The sequence below is a fragment of the Parasteatoda tepidariorum genome, chromosome X2, assembly GCF_043381705.1.
Source record: "Parasteatoda tepidariorum isolate YZ-2023 chromosome X2, CAS_Ptep_4.0, whole genome shotgun sequence".
Taxonomy (NCBI): domain Eukaryota; kingdom Metazoa; phylum Arthropoda; class Arachnida; order Araneae; family Theridiidae; genus Parasteatoda; species Parasteatoda tepidariorum.
The window spans coordinates 7836939-7860010 of NC_092215.1; the positions used below are offsets into that span (position 1 = coordinate 7836939).

The 23072-nt window shown below is 28.2% G+C and overlaps 1 protein-coding gene across 4 annotated transcripts in view; it reads left to right on the forward strand.

The window, feature by feature from the left end:
- Positions 1-10489, forward strand: part of LOC107452994 (4-hydroxyphenylpyruvate dioxygenase-like protein) — a 41123-nt gene extending 30634 nt beyond the window's left edge. For all 4 annotated transcript variants that reach the window (XM_071188250.1, XM_016069643.4, XM_016069642.3 and 1 more), the window contains 4 exons: positions 6082-6257; positions 6602-6753; positions 9093-9205; positions 9424-10489. In XM_071188250.1, the coding sequence (XP_071044351.1) occupies positions 6082-6257; positions 6602-6753; positions 9093-9205; positions 9424-9631 (649 nt within the window). In that variant the 3' untranslated portion in view covers positions 9632-10489. The remainder of the gene's footprint in view (positions 1-6081; positions 6258-6601; positions 6754-9092; positions 9206-9423) is intronic.
- The last annotated feature ends 12583 nt before the right edge of the window (positions 10490-23072 follow it).

Genomic DNA, 23072 nt, shown 5'->3' on the forward strand with positions numbered 1-23072 from the left:
CAAACGAATTTCTGGGAATTTAATTTCTGTCTGTTTTTTTTTTTTTTTTTTTTTTTTTTTTTTTTTTTTTTTTTTTTTTTTTTNTTATTTATTTATTTATTTTTTTTTTTTGTGCGTCAATTTAACATAGTAATTTAGCATTATTTTCTTATTATCATTTCGTCTAAATATTTTAATAAGTTTTTTTTTTATTCAAAATGTAAAAATAATTATTTTGAGAACTAAAAATTTTGTATCGAATTTTGAATGCCAAATTTTATAACTGTAAAATTCATAAAACGCCCACCAAACCTCGTCATACATTACTATACACTATTAGAAATTTCTCGGGAAAAAAATTACAGCAGTTTTTTAATTGTTATTTCACCATATTCAAACAAAATAGTATAATAACTATATTTAATATAGTATTCAAACTGTTAAGTGTGAGAAAAACCGTTTCTTGACTGATTTTACCTAATGCGATTAAACAACCAAAATTTTATCGCACCAACTAGACCCATCTATTGAAGCCACTTAGCTCCTTGTAGAAGGTTACAACTAGTCAAGAAGACTAATCTGTTAATTTCATGACCAGCAAGACGGAGGTTCGAGTCCCAGCGTTGCCACTGCAATATTTTCTTCTCCATTCCCTTTGATACATTAAAAGTTTCCAGTGTACTACACTCCCCAATTTGTGACTCTGGGCTGTTGGAATTCGATCACATTCACGCATAGATGAGAGCACCAAAAAGCTGTCTAACTGTCTCCAAAATTTAGTTTTTNTTTTTTTTTTTTTTGGTTTTGAAAGCATGCTAGTTGTAAATGGTTAAACCGTATAGTTTTTTTATTCATGGTTTTTATAATCATACTAGTTGTGAAACAGTACATCTAAAAAAGTGTTCTTTACCCTAAAATTTACGGTTAATTGGATGGGCAAACTGCTGCCGGTTATTTTATTATAATTTTAGGATGAAAATTCTAACAGTGTACATTTTAAAATCTCTAACACTAGTTTCAATTTTCTGATACTTTACTACTAATAAAAATTACTTATTTAAAAGAAATATATATGAATCATAGTCAAAATTAATCGACATAAGATGTATTTATAAGGTTTGATTCAAAGAAGTAAGAAACAAAGCTAAATATTAAACTAATATAGTTTTTAAATATTGTAAAAAAATTGCCGTAAGGTCAAAGAATTTAATATAATACTTGGGTTTAAATCTTCTATTTACACGTTTTGCAATTTCATCTACAATAAAATTTTTTTTTGTATCTTAATTACTATTTAAATATTTTCCAACATGTTTAGAATATTACCCTGTTATAGTTGATTCAGTCGATCATTAAATCTTTTTTTGTTTATTGTTATTTCTAATACATACTTTCAGAAATAAAACACTTAAATTTGACCATTCAGTAACCATTGAGCTGCATTCGTTATTTCTGTCAAATATTTTGTCACGTAATCATGTTATAACATAATTGCCGGCGTGTGATAACATGCCTGTGAGAATTATGTATTATATTATATCTTAACGCGAACTCAAAAATTTTGACGGATTACTCCACATATTTTTTTATTTCAATAATTTCTTTACTTATCATTTTTATTATTTTATTTTTGTATCGGGTGAAGAGATAGTACAAAGGTTAGTGCACTCGTTTATCAAACAAGTTTCCAGGTTTGATGCCTGGCTATTATTAAGTAAGCTGCCATTAATAATTTTACTTCATATTAATAACTGTTGTAAATAACATGCGGTATTTTTTAATACTGTAGGTTATGTTTTTTTTAAAATCGAAATTTGTATCCTTGTGATGATACAAGTGATGATAATTTCGTAAATTTGACGAAATGTTTGTTCTGATGGTTTATCAGGAAACGGTTTAGTCAAAGACGTATTTAATTACGCAAATTTTAAGTATCCATTTTTTACAGCATACAAAAGTAAATATGTTTAGAGAAATTAAAGAAAAATAATTTTTATTAGTGTTTTATTTGTAATATTTTTAAATTTAGTTTACGTAACAGCTGTATAAAAAATACTCTAACTAATCAGAGAAATATGCAGTCCAATTATTTTACTTTTTATCATACTTAATTAGAAGCAAATATTTTTTTAAATGAACGTTATTGAAAAATTACATATTTTAGGAAAGATTTAAAAATTTGAGCATAAAGTGAAGAAATTTTGTTAAAGTTAAATAAACTAAAACAGTTTGCAAAGTAAAAAATATTTATTTTCATTTTCCATTCAATATTGATAATTGAAAATGACATTTATTACTTTTGAATGTTACATTCCTCTTTTAGTTAAAGCTAATTAATTATTATTGATTCGGTTAGTTTTAGTCGATTACTCGATTAGTTTTACTCGATCGATGCTAATTAAGTCTTGGTTAAAAGTTTATATTTAAAAAAAATCGTCTAGGGCAAAGAAAAAATTAAAAAAAAGCATTTCATTTTCACAAATTTTAAACTATTTTATAAGAGAACAAAATAATGCAATTGAATAAAAAGTAAAGAATTGTTTTTTATTCCATTTCACTAAAATAAATTCATTTATCATTCCCCGACAAAAAGGTTTTTGGAGCCCACTCCAAACTGTTCTGACGATGTCGTTCGTAAACAATCTAAAAAGTTTAATTTGTTTTTATTTTGCTATGAGTAAATGATTTTGAGTAGAATTCAAATGTTTTGAAAACAAATTTTTCATGTTAATGCAAATATTTTACAACGCTGCACAGGCAGAACTTTATGTCACTTTTCATCGAAATAATAATCCATATGAAATATACATTGAGAATTTGATTGGTGCATTTAAAGAAGAAGTTTAGAAATTGAGAAAGTTTAGAAAATTGAGAAAGTAAAGAAAGTTTAGAAATTGAGAATTTGATTGGTGCATTTAAAGTAGAACTATCAAACTTCATTCATAAGGAATGTTTTTTAAATTTGTAAAAATTCTGAATTGTATTTAATTATTCGTTAAGATTTTAACTTTTCATTGTAGTTCAATTTTCTGAAAAAATATTAAAATATTGATTCACGTGAAAATTAAGAATCAAATCAATCGAAAGATCAAGCGTTGAAAGATTTACAACTGTTAACTGTCGAACTCAAAACTTCTCAAAAGTTGAAGAAATTTGTAAAGGGCTCCATAAGCTCCATGTTGTGGAACAGATCCATTATTGTTACGCTCACAAGCGTCATTAAAATTAGTTAAAGTTTCAAATCTATTATGTAACATAGTGCCTTATTTTTAAGCTGCTTGTAGTTATATGTTATGTGATGTAGCGTAATATGTGAGACTACTCTAAATAACTTTTGATCCAATGATCACATCTTCAAGCTCTAGGACTCAATCTTAATGGTTCAAGGAGGTGATAGCAAATATGCTAATTAATTAGAGCAAACGATATTTCAAAGTACAAAATCAGACACAAAAACGTACTTATTCTGCATAAACATACTTTTTTCCCGATGGTTTCAAATTTCTGACCCCCAAAATATAGTGAGTAAACACGATCTGGGAATACAAATCGATCTGGGTCCCAATACAAATGGTTCGACAATTAGGGGCCCAAAGTTTAGACCCATTAATGTTAACTTTACTTTCTGCGTATATCACCTTATCTCGAGAACTTTATAAGCGAACTGAAATTTTTTTCTCACAATTAATTCATTCATCTTAAGATCCATGTAAAAAATAACTTTTAGAAGATATTTGCCATTATTTATTATTTTACTTAATAATGGTATTTATTTGCAAGTCATAAAATTTTTCACATCATTTTAAAAAATAAAATTTTACACGGCAGAATACAAATCTGAGAAATCGAAACGACTATTCGACTGATTTGGCTCAAATTTTAAATTTTACCATGTTAAATTACATTCCTCAAAATGATCTACCTAAGGGAAAAATATGTTAGTCCGTTTCTTATATAGGCACAATCATTATATAATTTTTTCTCTTTATATTAACTATTCTGCTAACAAATAAGCGCAATCTTGTACTTTTTTAAGTATCATTTCGGATTTAAATCATGAGAAAACTATTTGAATAATTTTATTTCTCTAGAATCTTCTAAACTTATTGAACCAGATAAACTGTTGTTTTCTTCAGTTTTTTTCATTTCATTATAGATCTACTTGATTTTATCTTTTAAGTTCATTCAGCTTTTGCGTATCTATGTGATTTATACGAAACTATCCATCCCTAAAGCATAATTCAAAGTTCAAATTTAGTCTGAATGTTTAATTCGCCATTTTATTTCATTGTTTTCTTTTTTACATTGAATTGAGAATCCCTCTATTAAGTAACACAATGTGATTAAGTACAGTGTAAAATAGAAAAAAAATGGACCTCCCTGAATAACTTTTCATCTAAGGATCGGATTCTGACGTTCACGTTCATTCTTAATGGTTCGAAGGGGTGATCTGAAATATGCTAAATAATAAGTGCAGAATAATAAGTAAATATGCTAAACAATAATGGAATTATCCAAAGATAACTCCATGCAAACAATAACCTCTATTGAATATTTGTCATTTATTAGCACTTTATTTAAAAATGGTTGAAATTTCTTTTTAATTGTAAGGAATAAAATTTTTGCATCCTTCTAAAGAACATAATTTTACATGGCAAAATACAAAATTTGATCAAAATCGATCGAATAGTTCCTGAGAAATTAAATTTTAAAAATGCCAAATATTTAAAATTCCCTTTCTCAGAAACTATTCGACAGAGTTTGCTCAAATTTTGTATTTTGCCGTGAAAACTATATTCTTTAAAATAATGCAAAAAATTGCGTAACTTACAATAAAATTTTTTTTGACTATTATTAAATAAAATAATTAAAAAAATAATAAATATTTAATGAATGTTATTTTTGAATGGAATTATCTTTGAATAAATGAAAATTATGCAAAAATGCTTCAATTCTATTAAAAAGTTCTCGAGATATAACAAAATAAACAAAAAAATAAAATTAACATTAAGGGGTCCAAACTATGGAGCGTTCTTCCGACTAAACTTTTGGCACCATATTTTGCGGCTACCATCTATATTTTGGTGTTCAGAAATCTGAATCCGTCGAGAAGGTATGTTTATTCAAAGAAAGTACGTTTTTGTGTCTGATTTCGTAATTTAAAGCATCGTTTGCCGGCACAAATATAAAAATAAATATTAAATGAGATCCATTTCATTGTGCGTTGTACCATTAACCTTAAATTAGTCAAACTTTTTTATAGCAATATGCAAAATATGTGGAATAACAATTTTCTGTACTAAATAATCTGCTATGAAAATATTTCCAAACTTTCTTATCATTTCTATTATGGTTGTTATACTCCGAATGCGTATGCATTAAAACCTATGCATCGTACTTTCAAAGCATATATTTATAGCATGCTTTTTTATTCAGAAGTGAATTTTAATTTGTAGTGATTACGTTATTCTTGCTTTTGTAGAAAAAAATCTTTATTTTCTCTCTTGAGTAATATTATATTTTTGTAGACAAAACATTTAAAATTCTGACTCATGTTAAACCATATCATACTAACCATTGATTCGTATACAGATGGTTACACGATATTGTTATTAAAAAAATTAAAATATTTTGCCTAAAATTTTTTATTCAATGCCACATTAGAGAGAAATTTAGCAAATTAGTTTGATAATATAGCTTTGAATACCAGTATTATTGTTTCAACTTTAAACTACTTTTTCTGTGATTGAAAATTGACAAACCGTCACGAGTATAATTCTTATTAGAAGTCTTACCCAAAATCGAGAAAAATTTTTTTTCCAACCATTTCATATCTGGAACATTACCGGGAGGAGTACCAAATCCGTCTTATTCGATGTATGCAAACATGTTATAAATATAAGACTTGGTATTCATGGATTTCGTATTCCTTCCAAAAAACATTAGAAATGAATTGGTTATACTACAATTTTTTGCTCATTTAGTAAGTTTGTATGCAGGAGTTTTTCTCGTGACTGTAAATCAATAGTAAATTTCATCACAGAATTTTAAAAGCAATTTGTTTTGATTAATTTCAGCTGAAATCTCTTTTATTTTTTATAGGGATAATGAATCTGATGATGGTCTGATTTTAGCTGATTCTATAGGTATTAAGCTTAAAGCTATGGAATACTATCGGTGCGCCGAGACAGGACTCATTTATCCACCATCGTGCCAAAACCGAGAACGAAATTCAAACAGTCTGATGCTAGTCGTTGTTGAAAGCCTTCCAGGGCAAGGTAATGATTATAAGATGATGATAATAATAATAGTATAATAAAAATAATTGTCATGGGTAAAAATAATAATAGTAATATGATAATAATAATCATAGTAATATGGTAAAAATAATAACAGTATTATGGTAAAAAAAATAATAATAATCATAGTAATATGGTAAAAATAATAATAATAGCAAAACGTTAAAAATAATGGGATAATAAAAATCTGTTCATTATACACTATGTTGTTGAAGGTCTGCCACGGTGTATAATAATAATAATATATATAAGTTATATATTTTCTATTATTAGTTTTACGAAACAAATCCTTTTATTCAAAATCGAAATTTTTATTTTTTCAGCTGATTGTAACATTGAAACTTTCCTTCGTGAACACCAGCAAGGGGGGATCGAACATGTCGCCCTCAGTACGACAAACATATATAGAGCAGTTTCATTAATGACAGTAAAAGGATGCAGTTTTCGGAAACCTCCAAGAGCCTATTACAGCGAAGTAAGTAAAATTTAAAACAAAAATTTATTATTTTTTAAGCATTAATGAAGAAAAGTTGAACAGTGTGAAAAAAAATCTTTTATAATTCTTTATCTAATGATCTTATTGTCATGCATTAGGATTCAATTTTATGGGTTCGAGATCCTTACCAGAAATTGATGAAATTAGTGAAAAAAGTTAAAAATTAATGAGTGAAAGTTCATATGCCTTTTAATGTCCTTTTACGTATTTCAACATCTTGAAGAAATATTTTTAAACTTTCCTTTCGTAAGAACTGATTAATTCTCTTCAAATTTCAGATTTTATCATTTAAAATTACGTAGACACACTATAAGTGCCGGTACTTTTTAACATAAAATTTTAAAGAACAAAAAATCTGATATACCTTAGTTTATACTGTATTTACTGAATCACTGCAATTAAATAAATTCTACTGTAAAAATTACGGTATAAATTTTGCGGTAAAAAAGGATTTTACTGATGCTGGCACTGTCAGTATTTTTTAGCGTAATTTAATGAAGAATTTTTTACAGTGTATATGAAAAAGAAGCTTCAAAATGTTTTTGAACATTTTGGGGTCATTAAAAAAACATTTTTCTCTCAATTAAAATAGCATAAAACAATAGATTTATAATAATTTTGGAAATAGTATGCAGAGGTTCATCGCGAAACAGATTTTGTTTTGCAGTAATTAAAATTAGTTTTATTATATATATTTGCTATAGACTATACATTTATATATATGTTTAAAATTTATTTATTTTTGTTCACGAAAACAAATTGCTCAGTTGGGAAATAAAAGCCACTTATAAAACACGTATATGAACAGTTCTGTCAGTTGTTTACACAAAGATATTTCCACTTTTGTCACTAATGATAGGATCGTATAAAATTGAACCTTGTAGGTTGGTCGATGACAAGTAGGGCACGACTCTTGAACAATTATTTCATTATAATGTGAATGAAAATACAATTTATTAGCTTTAATTGTAAAATAATCAACTAAAAAGCAAAGCAAAAGTTATTTAATAAAAGTTGTAATGGACATAAAGAAGAAAAGTTTTAATTTCTGAAATTAACATTTTGAAATAATTAATTTAAATGTAACTTTATTTTATTTGTTTCATGAATTTCATAGTTTAGCACGAAACAATTAAAATAAACATTGTAGTTTTAATTTTTAATATTAGTAATGGTTAAAAAATGCAATCTACAGCATAACAATATAAAAATAACTATTAGCTAACCTATTTAAAATATTCAAGAATATTACTATTACTTGCAATTTATTTCAATTTGTAAATGTGCGATTTATTTCATTTGTATATAAGCACAAAGAATAATAATAATATAGAAGAAAGTTTAATGGGAAACAAAAGGTCTTCATCAGGACACATCCTTAACGATAAATGCGATATTTCAGAATATATATAAGTTACGGTGAATGATCGGAGTAGGTAGTTGTTGACTTTCACCGGTGAATTTGGAGAAACACCAAAAACGTAGGTGAAAGATCGAATATTTCATTACATTCTTGTACATTCGAACCTTAACCGGTGTATGTCAACAATTCACAATGTCCGAAATATTTGTTATATCCAATTTTACATTAATTTATTCGTTGATATTATTATATTTATTTGATATATTTATATTTATTGTATATTTTAATACTTACTGACGATAGATTAGACATCAGTGTAGGATATACCGAGCCAGTTAAAGTTAAGTGCCACTGCCCGGTATACCCTACACTGATGTTTTTTTAAGGTTAAGTGCCACTGTCCGGTATACATTTGCCCGGTATACCCTACACTGATGTTTTTTAAGGTTAAGTGCCACTGCCCAGTATACATTTGCCCGGTATACCCTACACTGATGTTTTTTTAAGGTCAAGTGCCATTGCCCGGTATATATTTGCCCGATACTTGGTGTATACCGGGCAGTGGCACTGAACCTTAAAAAAACATCAATGTAGGGTATGCCGAGCAAATGTATACCGGGCAAATGTAAATGTATGGCCCAATGCTCCAAACACTGATGTTTCTTCTGATCTATCGTCAGTAAGTATAAAAATATCGAATAAATGTAATTATATCCACGAATAAATTCATATCAAATCGAATGTAACAAATATTTCGGACATACACCAAACAACTAGGTGATTGTTGACATTTACCGGTGAGTGTCGGACATTCACCAGATTTCGGTCATTCACAGTAACATATATATATATAATAGAAAAAAATTATTTTTTAAAGATTTCAATTCTAAGATATAACCTTTGTTTAAAAGGTAGGAAGTCCTAACTAAAAAGTATTGACTCTTTTTTTTTTCAGCTGAGAAAAATGAAAGAAATAAATGAAGAAGAAGACATAGCGTCTCTGGAAAAACTGGGTATTTTGTTGGACAACGAATCCGAGAATTTGCCAGAAAAAAGTAATTGCCCTAAGTAAGTTTATTTTTAATTATTTTTAATCGCGTGGATTTTATTACCTCTTCAACTGAGTTTATCTAAATAATTTCAAATAGAATTGCGTCAACAGTAGAGTCAGAATTAAACAATCAATAAAAACTTCTTATGATATGTGAAAGATATTTCATAATGTGGTAAACAATTGTATATTTGGCTTTCATTAAATAAACTTTTTTATTTCATTCCTTTCCCAGGTACTTGATGCAAATATTTGCGCACCCTATATTTTTGCCAGCCAAAACCTTTTTCATCGAAATTATTCACAGGCGCAACCAAGCTCGAGGTCTTGGTCAAGGAAATATTATCGCATTAGTACGTTCGATACGAGAAGAAGAAAAAAGAAAGTTGGCTGAGTCATCAAAGAAACAAGATATTGAAGAGGAAACAAGTCGAGTTTGTTGATACCTTCACGGAATGTTAATTATGCTAAAAATGTGATTATAGTTGTCTCTGAGAGTTAAGACTTTTGGTTAAAAATAATTATAGAAGTAATAGTAGCTAAAAATGAAGCTAGTATAATTATTGTAATGTTAAGAAATATTGAAAAATGCATGATTTGAGAATTTCAGTTGAGTCCTCTTGCTAAAGATTTTATTTATCATTTTTTATGGTGTCATTTAAATTGTGCAATTTGTAATATAAAGCGAATGAAATTAATATGTTTGATTTTATTCTAGTATATAAATTACTGCTTTATATTTTTTGAGAAGGATTTGTAAAAATAACTAAAATGGAATTGCTTTTAAAAAGTTTTCGATTTGCATTAAGCAAAGAGTTAATAAAATGCTGCCTCCTTTAAAAAAATATAGAAACAATATTTTGTTTGTTTTTATTATAGTTTTTTTTAATTTATTCTATTCTATTAAAACATAGAAATTGAACGATTTGAATGCTGAATGGGTTTGTAAACTTAATTTAGTTGTACTAACCTTGTTTAAATTACCTTTTATTACCTTTGTATCATTTTAATAATCCACATCTTACCTTATCCTCTGTCAAAGAAGAAAATATTTTTTTACTTAAAAGGTATCATGATAAAATTCATTATTCATCTAACTTGTGGTGTTTATATATGAATAATTTTCCCTTGAATTGTTAGAAGATAATTATTTTTACCATAATTTTATTCATAATTGCTTTAATTTTAATGAATATTGTGTGGCTTATGTTTATTGTTATCGTTTTTTGTTACATTCATCATTTCTTTTTATAGCTCAAAACTATTGTAATAATGAAATAATTATAAAAATTTCAATAGAATGTTATGTTATTCATTACTTTCATACATATAGCAATAAAAAAAAATCGAAATAAATCTTTAATTTATATTCAATATTATTCAAACATATATTAGATTTACTATTTCAGTATGCATAATAAGTTCATGTTCGTTGAAATCTTACTAGAAATCATATAATTTTACAATTTAATAACGAATTAAAAACAGTACTAGTTTTAAAAAATGAATGTTGTTTATAACCTGTCATTGTAATGTAATATGATAAAAAACTGAATGTTTTTCTTAATATTACAAACTCATGTTGGCTTGTTATTTTGAAAACTGAAGAGCCAAAAAATTTAGGGCATGGTTATTTTCAATTCTTTTTACACTGTAAAAATGTTAGAGTATCTTAAAGCCGAAATTGCATTTACTATACACTAAAAAAATGTTCCACTACACCAAAAAGCAAGAAGCTGGTGTACTAAAGCACCAAGAAAGTTCTTTTACACTATTTGATGCAAAGTAGACACTCACCACCATTTTTATTATCCGGTAACACCAAAATTTCACTCACGGTGGCTCAGTGGTAGCGCTCCGAGCTTTTGCTCCACAGATCCTTGGTTCGGTTCTCGGGCTGTGCAAGTTTGACTCTGCCTTTCATTCCTTAAGTGGGTCGATAAAATAAGTAACAAGCGTGCTTGTGAACTAAACACTGAGGGTTCTGCGGTTGGCTAAACACCCAACCGAAACATCTACTCTTGCATCCCAGAGCCCAAGGTCAAGAAAACTGAGATGGGCACAGTAGGCGTTGACCCTCTATGGGCTGTAGTGCCAATGAGTTTATTTTAGTTTAACACTAAAATAAACTCAGAAACAAGGCTGCGGGTTTGAATCCCGCTCTGGGCATGGATGTTTCTCTCTCTCCTTGTGCTGTCCTCTGTTGTGTGTGTGCGTATGATGTGTGAATGTGGCCCACCCTATAAACGGGTTTATGGCAGAGTGGCGTGGGCAATGTTGCTCGCCTCCGTGACTTTGGTTCACAGGTGCCCACTGGGTAACGCGAAATGAGCAACAATTCTGGCATAGTATAGGGAAAGATTCAAATTCAGTGCCTGCCATCGGAAAAAAAAACTCAGAAACATTTTAGTTTAACACTAAAATTTATAATTACTGTAAAATGTGATACACATCAGAGCCAGTAAAATTATTTTTACGGCACAATATAAAGTAAGGAATATGTAGTATTTCTTAAAATAAAATTACTTTCTTAATCACAGTACAGAGAGAATATTGATGCAGATTCAATTTAGGCTTAACAAATCCGAAGTGAATCGAAGTTGAATATTATAAAATTATTTGATACAATTTATAGATTTATGTAAATCTTATGGGAACATAATATATCTGTTATACAACCAAGAACATACATGTGTTTTATAAGAGTTAACATACGTAATTTGTCAAATCGATCCAACCAGATGATTGGCAAAGAATCGACCAAAATCAATATGTTGATCAATCAGTAAAGAGAAATGAAATTTACTTAGTATTGAATAAGTTATGATGAGTTAGTCAACTCCATCCAGCAAGAAGAGTGAAAACACTTGCAAATGATCGACTGTGACCGTGGCTCTCTTTTAGGTACTAGGATCGATAGCTAAGGCTAGTTATGTCTACTATCATAGATCGAAAAAACACTGAAGATATCAAAACTTATTCTGAAGATATAAAAAAGTTTATATCTTCAGAAATAATAAAGTAAACTCCATCGTTATGAGTAGACGAAGTTTCAAGCCCCGGGTTATATCACTTCTAACACAAATAAAATGTAATCTGACTTTTGTTTTCCAAAACTTGCAGAACTATTAAAAGCTGAAACATATCCACCGGCCTGTTGACTACCTTAAACCGCGTGAAAACATCTGAGCTTGGTGTAAACTTTATGAATTATTGGTGTTAAGATTTAACAGCTAGTAAGACAAGCAGCAGGTGCTAACAAATTGTTGATTACCTCAAAACTGCAAGATTCCAAAGAACAGAAGTTAAGCGACTAATAAACGAATTTTACTGTTTATCATTATAATTTTTTTCCTTCTTTTCAATGATGGCGTAAAATCTAAAATCTCATAACAATGTAGAAACAAAAAACGTAGGACAAAACGTAGGAACGTAGGACAAAACGTTTGGTTAAACGTCAAAAAAACGTAGGACAAAAAAAATTAGTTTTTATAAAAATGTCTATACTTTCTTAAATATTTTAGCTAAGTTTACGAAATTTTATGCAATTCTTACAAATAGTATAAAACCAAAGTGTCGATTGAGTTTATGAGTTAATTATTATATTTTCTGGATAGGATGTTTCCGTTCGTAATTTGTTGCCGGTCCCTCAAGTCCCCCCTAAAGGTTTTTAAATTTATTACAATCTTAAAAGTTATGAAATAATCCTCTAGGTATTTGTTGAGGAATTTTTTTTTTAAAAAGTTCAATAATTATAAGTTTCTGGTCTATTTTTGTACGGTAGTGTATATTTAAATTTCCTTAGTCTTATTTCATCACTGTTTCATTTTTTTAAAAAATAGTTAAGTGCTTCGATGGACACAACTGGCTCCACCTGCATTTTGGAAAGATCCAAAACAATGTTTTTCGAAAACACCGGTCTTTGTTAATTTAAAATTTTTGTCGAAAGTTAGATAAAGGTGATTAAAATTCATAAAAGATTATCCCGATTCATCAAAGCAGAATTAAATAATCAAAATACGATTTTCTTATTGCAAGTGAAAAATACTGAAGACCGAAAAGCTAACAATATTAAAAAATTTTTTTACGCTTGCTACATTTGCATATTTTTAAGCTACATTTGCTGCAATTGATGATTTGTCAATCTTTAATAGTTTTCTTTTTTAAAATGTTACTTAAAGACCACCTCTGTGTAGTTTTTCTACATTTTATTTTTGTCAAGAATTCTAAAAAAAAACTCGAACTCTCCTCCCCCCCCCCATTTATGGAACAACCTACATACTAATAAACCCCTAAAAAAATATTCTTTCCGTGACGCTTTGGATGTAAGGGGGGGGGTAATTTATTTACGCAGTAATAAAGAAAAAAAAATGCGTTAAATTTTTATCTATGCCGATAGCACTTCTAAATAATCAGATTATGTTTATCCCAATAAGCTGCGAATTGAACTATAATTTTTCCTTCTCGACTTCCATCGTTCTTAAATTTTGAAGGTTATATCTTGTTCGATGCTACCCCGGATGAAAAGTTTAAAAACAGTCTAATGTTATCCTAAATCATTCATGTGTGAAAATAGAGTATTTTTAGATTCAAATTTTCTTCGTAATCCATCAGAATTTTTTTTCTTCTTAACATACTCGTTTTTTATGATTACTTTATTCTTAAGCGCGTGTAGTTTTCTAGCATGTAAATTTCATTATATATCCGTCTGAATAGCACAAAGCAATAACTAAACTACATTTTAAGAATATTGTTTACTGAAGATTGTTGAAACTAGGTTGTACAAGTTTGAGGGAAAATTTAAAGTCCCTTAAATAAAAGAATTATAAAAATGGTAGGAGAAAAATCGTACGGATTAAAGTTTAAGTACGACTTTTTATTCAAAATAGTATATGGATAATTATTACAGATAAGCAGCTTTAAACCAAGTACTTTTACAAGAAGCAATTTGTGACGAAATTGTTTCCCTTTTAGTGGAAATATTTAAAAGAGATTATTTTATTTCAATAATGAACAATTTTCTTCTCGAAAATCAACAAATCTCTTTTCCTTTTTAATTGTTTCAAGTGTCGGAATTAAAGATGAAAGCCTTAAACCTACAATTAAAATTGCCATTTTTTTAACACACTAATATGTACACTATAAACACTACTGATACACTACTATACACTGCACTGTAAAAAAATCCGAATCAAATTGTGGTAGAAAGTATTTTTTACCGTAAAATCCATTTTTACCGGAACATTTTATGGAACAAAAAATCATCTATATAGTAACTTTTGCAGTAATTACCATAAAATCACTTCTAATTAAAAAATATACTATAAAAATTACGGTATAATATTTTACAGTAAAAATGACTTTTACAGCAAAATGGATTTTACGGATGATGAGCCCAAAGTGACAGTATGTAATATCATAATTTGATCCAGAATTTTTACAGTGTAGTAATAAATTTAGGTAAACTCTCAAGATATGGATTACTTCAGAAATCATTAAAAAACAGTTAACGAACAAAAAAGTTTTAAAAAATTGTAATGATATTGCAGATAAATAATTATCTATTAAGAAATTATTTCATATTTGTTCATAAAGAGAATGTAAAAAAAATATTTACACCTGTTATAAAGTTAACGGTCGCGTAAGCACGATATCTTTCTCTCTCACGGTTTCATGAGTTTCTCTTTATTTTACGATTGCACGAGTTTCTATTTTTATAAATTGTTCCTTAAATTCATTAATAATAGATTATATTACAAAGAAAAAATTCTATTTTCTCTTATTTCACTTGTATTTGTTTATTCATACTAGCTTTAAAACTTGGATTTTGAAAAAATAGAAGAGATTTTAATTAAACGTTCGGTTTCAATGGTACAAATGGTACTTATTGATTAAAATACTCTGATAAATAAAAACAATGATTAAAAAAATATTAAAAAACATAAAATATTAAGAAACATAAACTTTTAAATATTAAAAAACATAAGAAAGTTTTTCAATATTTTAAAGTTTTGGTATTAAAAAATCATTTTGGAAAAAGAATTTTAAAATCATGCTCAAACAATTTTTGAAACGAATAGAAGTGATAAAGCTTAAAAGTGCAAATAAATAAATAAATAAATAAATAAATAAAATAAAAGAGAAATAAAAATCAGCGCTCAAAATTTCAATTTACTATATAAACTAAATTATCATCACCACTCTTAACCAGTGTTTGACTACTCATGGCTTATTCTTATAGTCTAATTAATCTATAAATAGTATAGTTTGTTTACTCATTGCCTTACTTTATTGGAGTTCGATCTATTGGAAGAATACTGTAGGATATTAATGAATGAAAAGAAATGGTAATACAATAAGAATAACTTTTTGACTAATCAGTGAATTTTCATGCACTCAGTTGAAATCTTTTATGCACTTCATGCACTTCGCACATCCCACTTACTAAGTACAATGCGCTCAGAAAAAAAAAATCGGACCACCCTGAATAAATTGTGATTTTACCATAGATATAATATCTCTTAGATATAATATCAGCTATATTAGTCTCTGGATCTTATAATCGGTTCATCACGTTCTAGGACTCATTCTTAATGGTTCGAGGAAGCAACTTCAGATATGCTTATTAATTAGTGCAAACGATATTTTAAGGTACGGAATCAGACACAAAAACGTTCTTTCTCTGAATAAACATATCTTTTTCTCATCAGATTCGGATCTCTAATCTCCAAACTGTAGAGGGTATCAATATATATATATCAAATAATTTTGTATAATATATATCAAATAATATATATATCAAGTACTTGTTATCGTAATTTGATCCGAAAATGCTTAGGGCGATTTTACTGATCGGAATAATAGTGAAACAAATGCTTTTCAGGTTATTATGTTAGTACATCACCTATTAAAATTATTATCAATTATTTTTTTAAATTATTATTGCCAAATTAATTAATTTTAGTAATTAATAAAATGTTTAAATATTCCTTGTTGTACATAATAAAAATGTAATGAATATTTGAAATGAATAAACAATTTTTTTAATGTAAAAAAGGAATGAAACTTTAAATTGAATATATTATTTTAATGCAATTCTCACAAAACAGACTGATATAAATAAAAATTACAATAACGGAACTGTAATCCTTTCTTTTGTTATCCAAGTCTTGAAAATTGATTACTTGTCATCAGTTAAGAAGCCAGTAGCATTGATTTAATTAATCAGAGAAATAATAATAATGAAACAAGTGCTTATCACGTCATTAGTTTAAATGCATCACCTACCAATCTGTCGTAGCTCTTGTTTAGTTGATAAGAATAAAAAAATAAAACAGATATTAATCTTCAATGTCAATCACACGAATGGCAAGGGCAATAAAACGTGACATAAAGCAACTCAATATCACGTCATTTCCTGGTACAGCCTACTTCGCTGGATTATTAACTACGATACTCATAGATTGTCATTTGACTATCGTTAGTTTCCTATGCACTTTTTCTAACCTATTCATCATCCCCTCAACCCTAAATTGCAATTGAGCATAGTGATATCTATCACACATCCTATCGTGGCAATCAACCATAACAATAGGTTCCTTTAGATAAGCAAACTAGGCCTTGAGATAACACAGAGATCCTCAGGTCTAAGAGGTGCTTAGTTTTGCTAATAACAGCTTTGCTTTCTGATGATTTATTAATTAATTAGTTAAATATAATTTTCAGAACTCAATGATTTTGATTAATGAGGTAAGGAGAATCGAGTAGAAGAATCGAATTGCTTTAAAAGTATAGCTACCTTACAGAACTGAGCAATTGCTGAATCTTTTTTTTTACTGATAACTTAATTGGATTTTAACAATATAAGCTTTTTTACAATTTTTACTAAATTTAAATTAATACACTGAGAAAAAAAGTATGCTAAAATCTAGCAAAATATTGTAGCATTTACTGTGCTTCTGGCTCAATGGGAACATAGAAAAGCTCGGTAAATTTTATCGAAGTGATATGGTAATGATTTTTGTGAAATTAACATTGAAATATGGTTTCATAATACGCTATAAAATGTAGTAAAATTTAGGAGTTTTATCGTTATAGCAAAATGTTCTATTTGTAAGATTTCAACTCGAAAATAAAATTGTGAATCAAAATAATTACAAGGTAATGCTTTCACTTAAAAATATCCTAAAACTCTTTCGAAACATTTGACGTAATACATGTCATAAAATCAAGTTTTATTTCACCCGTTTCATTTCAAACTTCTACACTGCAAAAAATTCCGGATTAAATTACACCAAAAATTACCGGCACTTAAGGTGTCGGTACTTTCTACTGTAAATCCATTTCCACAGGAATATGTTACGAAACAAAAAACTTGATTTACCGTTTTTTGCAGTGTATGTTGTTCTGTTAAAAGCTATTATATTTTCATAATTGTTTTTTTTAAAATCTAATTCGTTAAATGAAGTTAAACAAAGGAAAATTACAGACGTATGAAAAAAAAGGGGGGGGGGAAGAAAAATAATTATAAAAAAATAACAAACAACAGAGGAAAAAAAAAGGATAAAATTTTTTATAAATTTTAATCCTTTTTTCTTCCCAGTTGTTTGTTATTCTTTTATTATTATTTTTCCTCCCCCCCCCTTTTTTTTCTTCTTCATATGTCTCCTTTGGTTAACCTCATTTTGATCTTATCTAATGAGTTCTGTTTACTTGCAGCTTATGCGCAATAAATGAAACTTATTGTTTTTCTTAACTTTNTATATATATATAATCTAATTAAGTTTAAAAATTTAAAAATAAACTCACCCCTAATTTTGAATTTATTTGCAAAATTCACAAGTTACGTTATCTAAGTTGAACTCACAACTTGCCTGAAGCAGAAATATTTGTTTAATAGAGCATCTCTTAAAGAAACGCCATCAAGAACTGATTACAAAACAACTTGTACGTATTTTTAGCATGAACATTATTTGCATTATTGATGGAAGTAAAAGATGTTTTAAAATCATTAGTTTCCACTATATTATGAAAGACAAACACAAAAACAAGTTGTGAAGCTTTAACACAAAGAGACAGAGTGAATTATTGAAACAGCGTGTAGTGTATTATTTATTAAGATGTTTGATTAATACGAAAGTTAATGAAATTGGTATTTAATATTCGATTAGTATTCGATGCCTTAGTCATTATAAGTAAATCGAATGTAGTAGTACAATAGAACGTAAATGTAAAATCGGAAGTAAATGTAATAGTAAAATTGAATAAAAGATGGCGCTTAAAATAACGAATATATTAATTTATTATTACAAACCTAAATACGCTGCGATATCTTACGGAAAGCTAAGCTACATGGTAAAAAGTAAAATTTGAATAAAAAAAAAGAAAAAAACTGCTTTGTGAAAAACAGCGTTAAACCATGAAATATACAGAAAAAAATCTGGAAAAAAAACGGGATTTTTTTGTATCATGCGGGTAACGATTGAAAACAGAAAAAAATCTGGAAAAAAACGGGATTTTTTTTGTATCACGCGGGTAACGATTAAAAACAGAAAAAAAATCTACATTTATTTTTATGTTCAAACAGTTTTTTTTGTAATATATATATATACGTATATAATATATATGTTTTATGTCTGTTTTGTAAAATTTATAGTTATTTTTTACAGAGTTAGATATACAGAAGAAATGGGAAAATAGAAATGATATAATTCGGTGTGCTATCTTAAAAACACACACTTCTTTTATTTTATTACTTTTTCCTGCTTTAACGTTTGTTTGAATATCTAAATTAAAATAAAACGAATTTGGCTTTAGTTGCTTTAGGCGCTTTTCCATTTTGATTTATTTAATGTTTTAATTAATAATTTATTTTTTGTCTCTTTTGCTTTTGTAGATATGATTCATTTTTTGATTAGATAACTCGGCAGTGGTTATGTCACGGTAATTGAGACAACAATTATATAATTTCTGTTATACCCTCCCAGCCATTTATCTCACTAATGAAATGTAAATATTACAGAAATATGTAAATTCTACAGAAACAAAGGTACATTTTCTTTACAGAAAAAAAAACCGTTTAAAGATAGATACAGATTTTTTTCTGTTTTTTATCGCTACCCATATAATCGTTATAGCATATATTTACGATTTAAAGCTGTTTATCACAAAACAGTTTTTCATTGTATTTTACTCTCATCATAAACGGATTAAAAGTGTTAATTGAAATTTTAGTTTTTGCCATGCAGTTTTGCTTACCGTAACATTACTTTACCTTTTCTTATATCATTTTAAGATAATTTTCTATACTTATTCTTACTTTCCAGCATTTATTTTACGGTTTTGAAGTTCGTATAAATAAAATCGACTTCATTGTAAAATACTCTACTTAATTATTATTTGCCTTTAAGATATTATTTTTTGGTAAGTTAAATTGCCAAACATTTTTGTAAGGGTTGGCCACTGTAATTTTAAATCTTTTTATTCTTAAATATGACTTCAATAAGTAATACTTTTCAATAAGACAGTCAACCGCAAGAGCTATCGCGGTTGAAGGGGCAAAGCGGCGTCCTCGTGATCGTCCTCGGATCGTGTCCCCAGTTGACTTATCGTGTGAATTCTACTTTTGGCTCGAACTATGATGAAGCAACTACTTTATTGAGCTATTTTTTTCGTTGTTAAAATAACGCATTTTGTTTATTGAACTAAAAGTACTTATCTGCTTAAAAACAGGCTTCCGTTTTTAAATCACCGCACATTTCTGTGAAATGAATGGTTTTATACTGGCACACTAGCTGACAGTTTTTTTCTGTTAATTCAAAAAAATAAATAAAAATAAATTATAGTGTATATCTATGGGACACCGAAGCGTGTTTAGATTTTTATTATGATTTTATTCGTTGCTTCCCATTCAATTTCAATTTTATAACACATTATTTTCTCTCATTACTTCATCTAGTGGCGTATTTCGGATAACTATATATATTAGTAACTATAGTATTTATACACCTTTGTATATTAGCGGAAGTTGAATTATATTCTCGGGTGTTTCTCTTGACAAGGACTAGAGCCGTTGGTTCAAATTGGAAGCTAAAAACACACATTTTAGATGGCAGTGAGTCTCCTACATTTAAACATTTTTAAGAGTTGGTCCGATGTTAATTCTAGAAAGACAGCGCTTGATGTCATATTGCGAAGTAAACCATAAATTGGTATGGTGATTATGGGGTTAGCCGATCTCTTTCTCTCTCTCTCTCTCTCTCTCTCTCTCTCNAATCCATTAAATATATGAATATTAAAATTAGATAAATATCTGCCAGGTAGTTTTAAGACATAAGTTAGGTTCATACGTAAAACTGGAATAAATATAAACGCAACGCTAAAATATATAGTTTTAAAATTGTAAAATTTCTCCATAATCCATAATTTATATTTTCATTAAGATTCTTTTAATTTCCTCTTCTTTGTCTTACAAAATTACTGATAAATATGCCTTAATATATCACATTTAACTTTTATCATGTATGTGACAAAAAATAATTTTGCAGAAATTTCAGAACTTGTAATCGTGTTATCAAAAATGAACAAACAAATGAAATGAAACAAAATAACAGTTTAAACAGATTTTTATTTATATTTTTCAAATGTCTTTTTCTGTTTTATAACTTAAAGAAATTTTTTGTTCATAGGATTGTTTAAAATTTAGTAAAATAAACATCATATTATATAAACTTCCAAATGTTTAACAGAACAACTAATCATTTAAGAAAATATAATTTATAGTATACTTTTAATAAAACAGCTTTACTACACGGAACATAGCCGGCATGTTTTTTAGTATCTCATTGTTCACACATTTTAACACTATAGCTACTCGATTAATAGGATTTTCACCTTTTGTTTGATAAGAAGAATTTTCCTTAAAAAAATAAGATAAGGGAAACGATTTAATGCACGCAATAAACTCGAGGTGGTCGAAATAGGTACCAGGTCACATTGTTCATTCGAGTTTCGATTGGACGTTTGCGACAATAAACGGTACGCCTTCGAGGTTGAATGATTTCGAGAGGTTTTGGTTGACATGGTGCGATACGTCGGGAGTTTCATCTCCACTTAGGTGACTATGGCTTTTCTCTCAGAGAAGGCAACAGCTAGCTAGTTTAAAGGGATGTGAGTTCTCCCTACCAAAATTCCGTCCAACATCTGAAGCAACCGGTCATGCGTATTATCACGCTCTTAATGATCTCCAACAGCTAAACGTCACTTTGCATATGAGGATTGAAGAAAACTGTATTGTGATGCGGTTTGGTGACAGAGAACGGTTTCTTAGTGGAATGATGCAATTCTTTAAAGATGCTCCTTCATCCAAGATGCCGTGATGGAATTCATCGTAGAAGAAGAGATGATAGAGGAAAATTGATATTTAATGTTCTCATAAAATTTGTTGAGCATCATTTGGAGTTCTGAGTTCATATTTATTATCAGTTGTAAAATTCGAACTATTTATAGTTGCTTACATATAATTTTTGCGGCAATTTTTATCAACTAAGAAACTTATTCAGTGAAGACTGTTATCTTAATTACTATCATTTAATAAGGTGGTCTTTAAGGAACCACATGAAGTTACATCAGTAAGTAGTGTTATCAGTTATTGCTAATATAAAGGCAAATAAATTGGGATTACAATTGAACATGAAAGACTATTAGCTATGATATTTTTTTTAATTATGTGGTAAGTTTCTATTCTCTTTTCTTTGAATAAGCTGGATTGACTGAACATGAAGTAGCTATTTGCTTTTGCATACAAAAAAGTGACTGTTTATGGTGCATAAATTATTGAATGTTGGTTTTTGTGCATGAAATGATCCTTGCTTCCGAAAACATTTTCGTTCGATTGCAGTTTAATTTTTTTCAAGTATTATGTCTACATATTAAATGGAGTCATCTGTTGTACTTTTTTATCGATTATGTAACGAATTTATGATCATTTATATGATCAACTAGGATTGCATATAAAGACGAAGCTGTTGAATCTTATCACCCCAAACATCGCATGATATTTTTGTAATAAAGAATATCATCAGAGGACTTTTTAACAAAGAATTAGATTCATACGAAATGCTCAAAGTAAACTTTTTTCGACTTGAAAAGAAGCTGGGAAACCTTTAATAAAAATCTAAAAAAAGGTAACCGTTCTTTCAAAGAAAAACAACTCTATAAAACCTATGGAGAAATCAAGAAAAGATAACTCTCAAGTTCATTTGGCGCAAAACAGCAAAGCTGTTCATCCAACTTATGATAAGTATGGAACAACAGGCAAACTTGGATTAATCAAAAAACTTAAAGGGAATTCTGAATTAATTTCAAGAACTCCCGTTTCTCTTTCCAAGGCAAATGGCAAAGATGAAATAGAAAATTTTCAAAATTGTTCTCAAAATGGATCTGATGTGAATGAACGTGAGCATAATGGTCGCAGACCCTCTTCTGAATTCAAAAACGGTCATAGTGGAGTACAAAAAAGTATTTCAGAATGTCCAATAAGAACTCAAACTAAAGATTCCACTGATTCTAGGAATGCAAATGGAATCCCTGGTTCATCAACTGAAGGTAAGTCAAAGTGACTATCATTGATGATAAATGAATTTTTTTTTTATCTATATGTATAATTAATTACAATTTAAACTACTTAACTAGGTAGGTAATTCCAATGTAACTTTTTTAAATTTTATTAAAAAATACATTCATACATTTATTTCTTTTAAAAATCTCATTTGAGTATAGAAATATTAAAGTAAAAGGATTTAAAAGTATAAAATAAAGTTTTTGATATACCTTATATATATCTATCTATCTATATATATATATATATATCTTAAAAAAATAAGA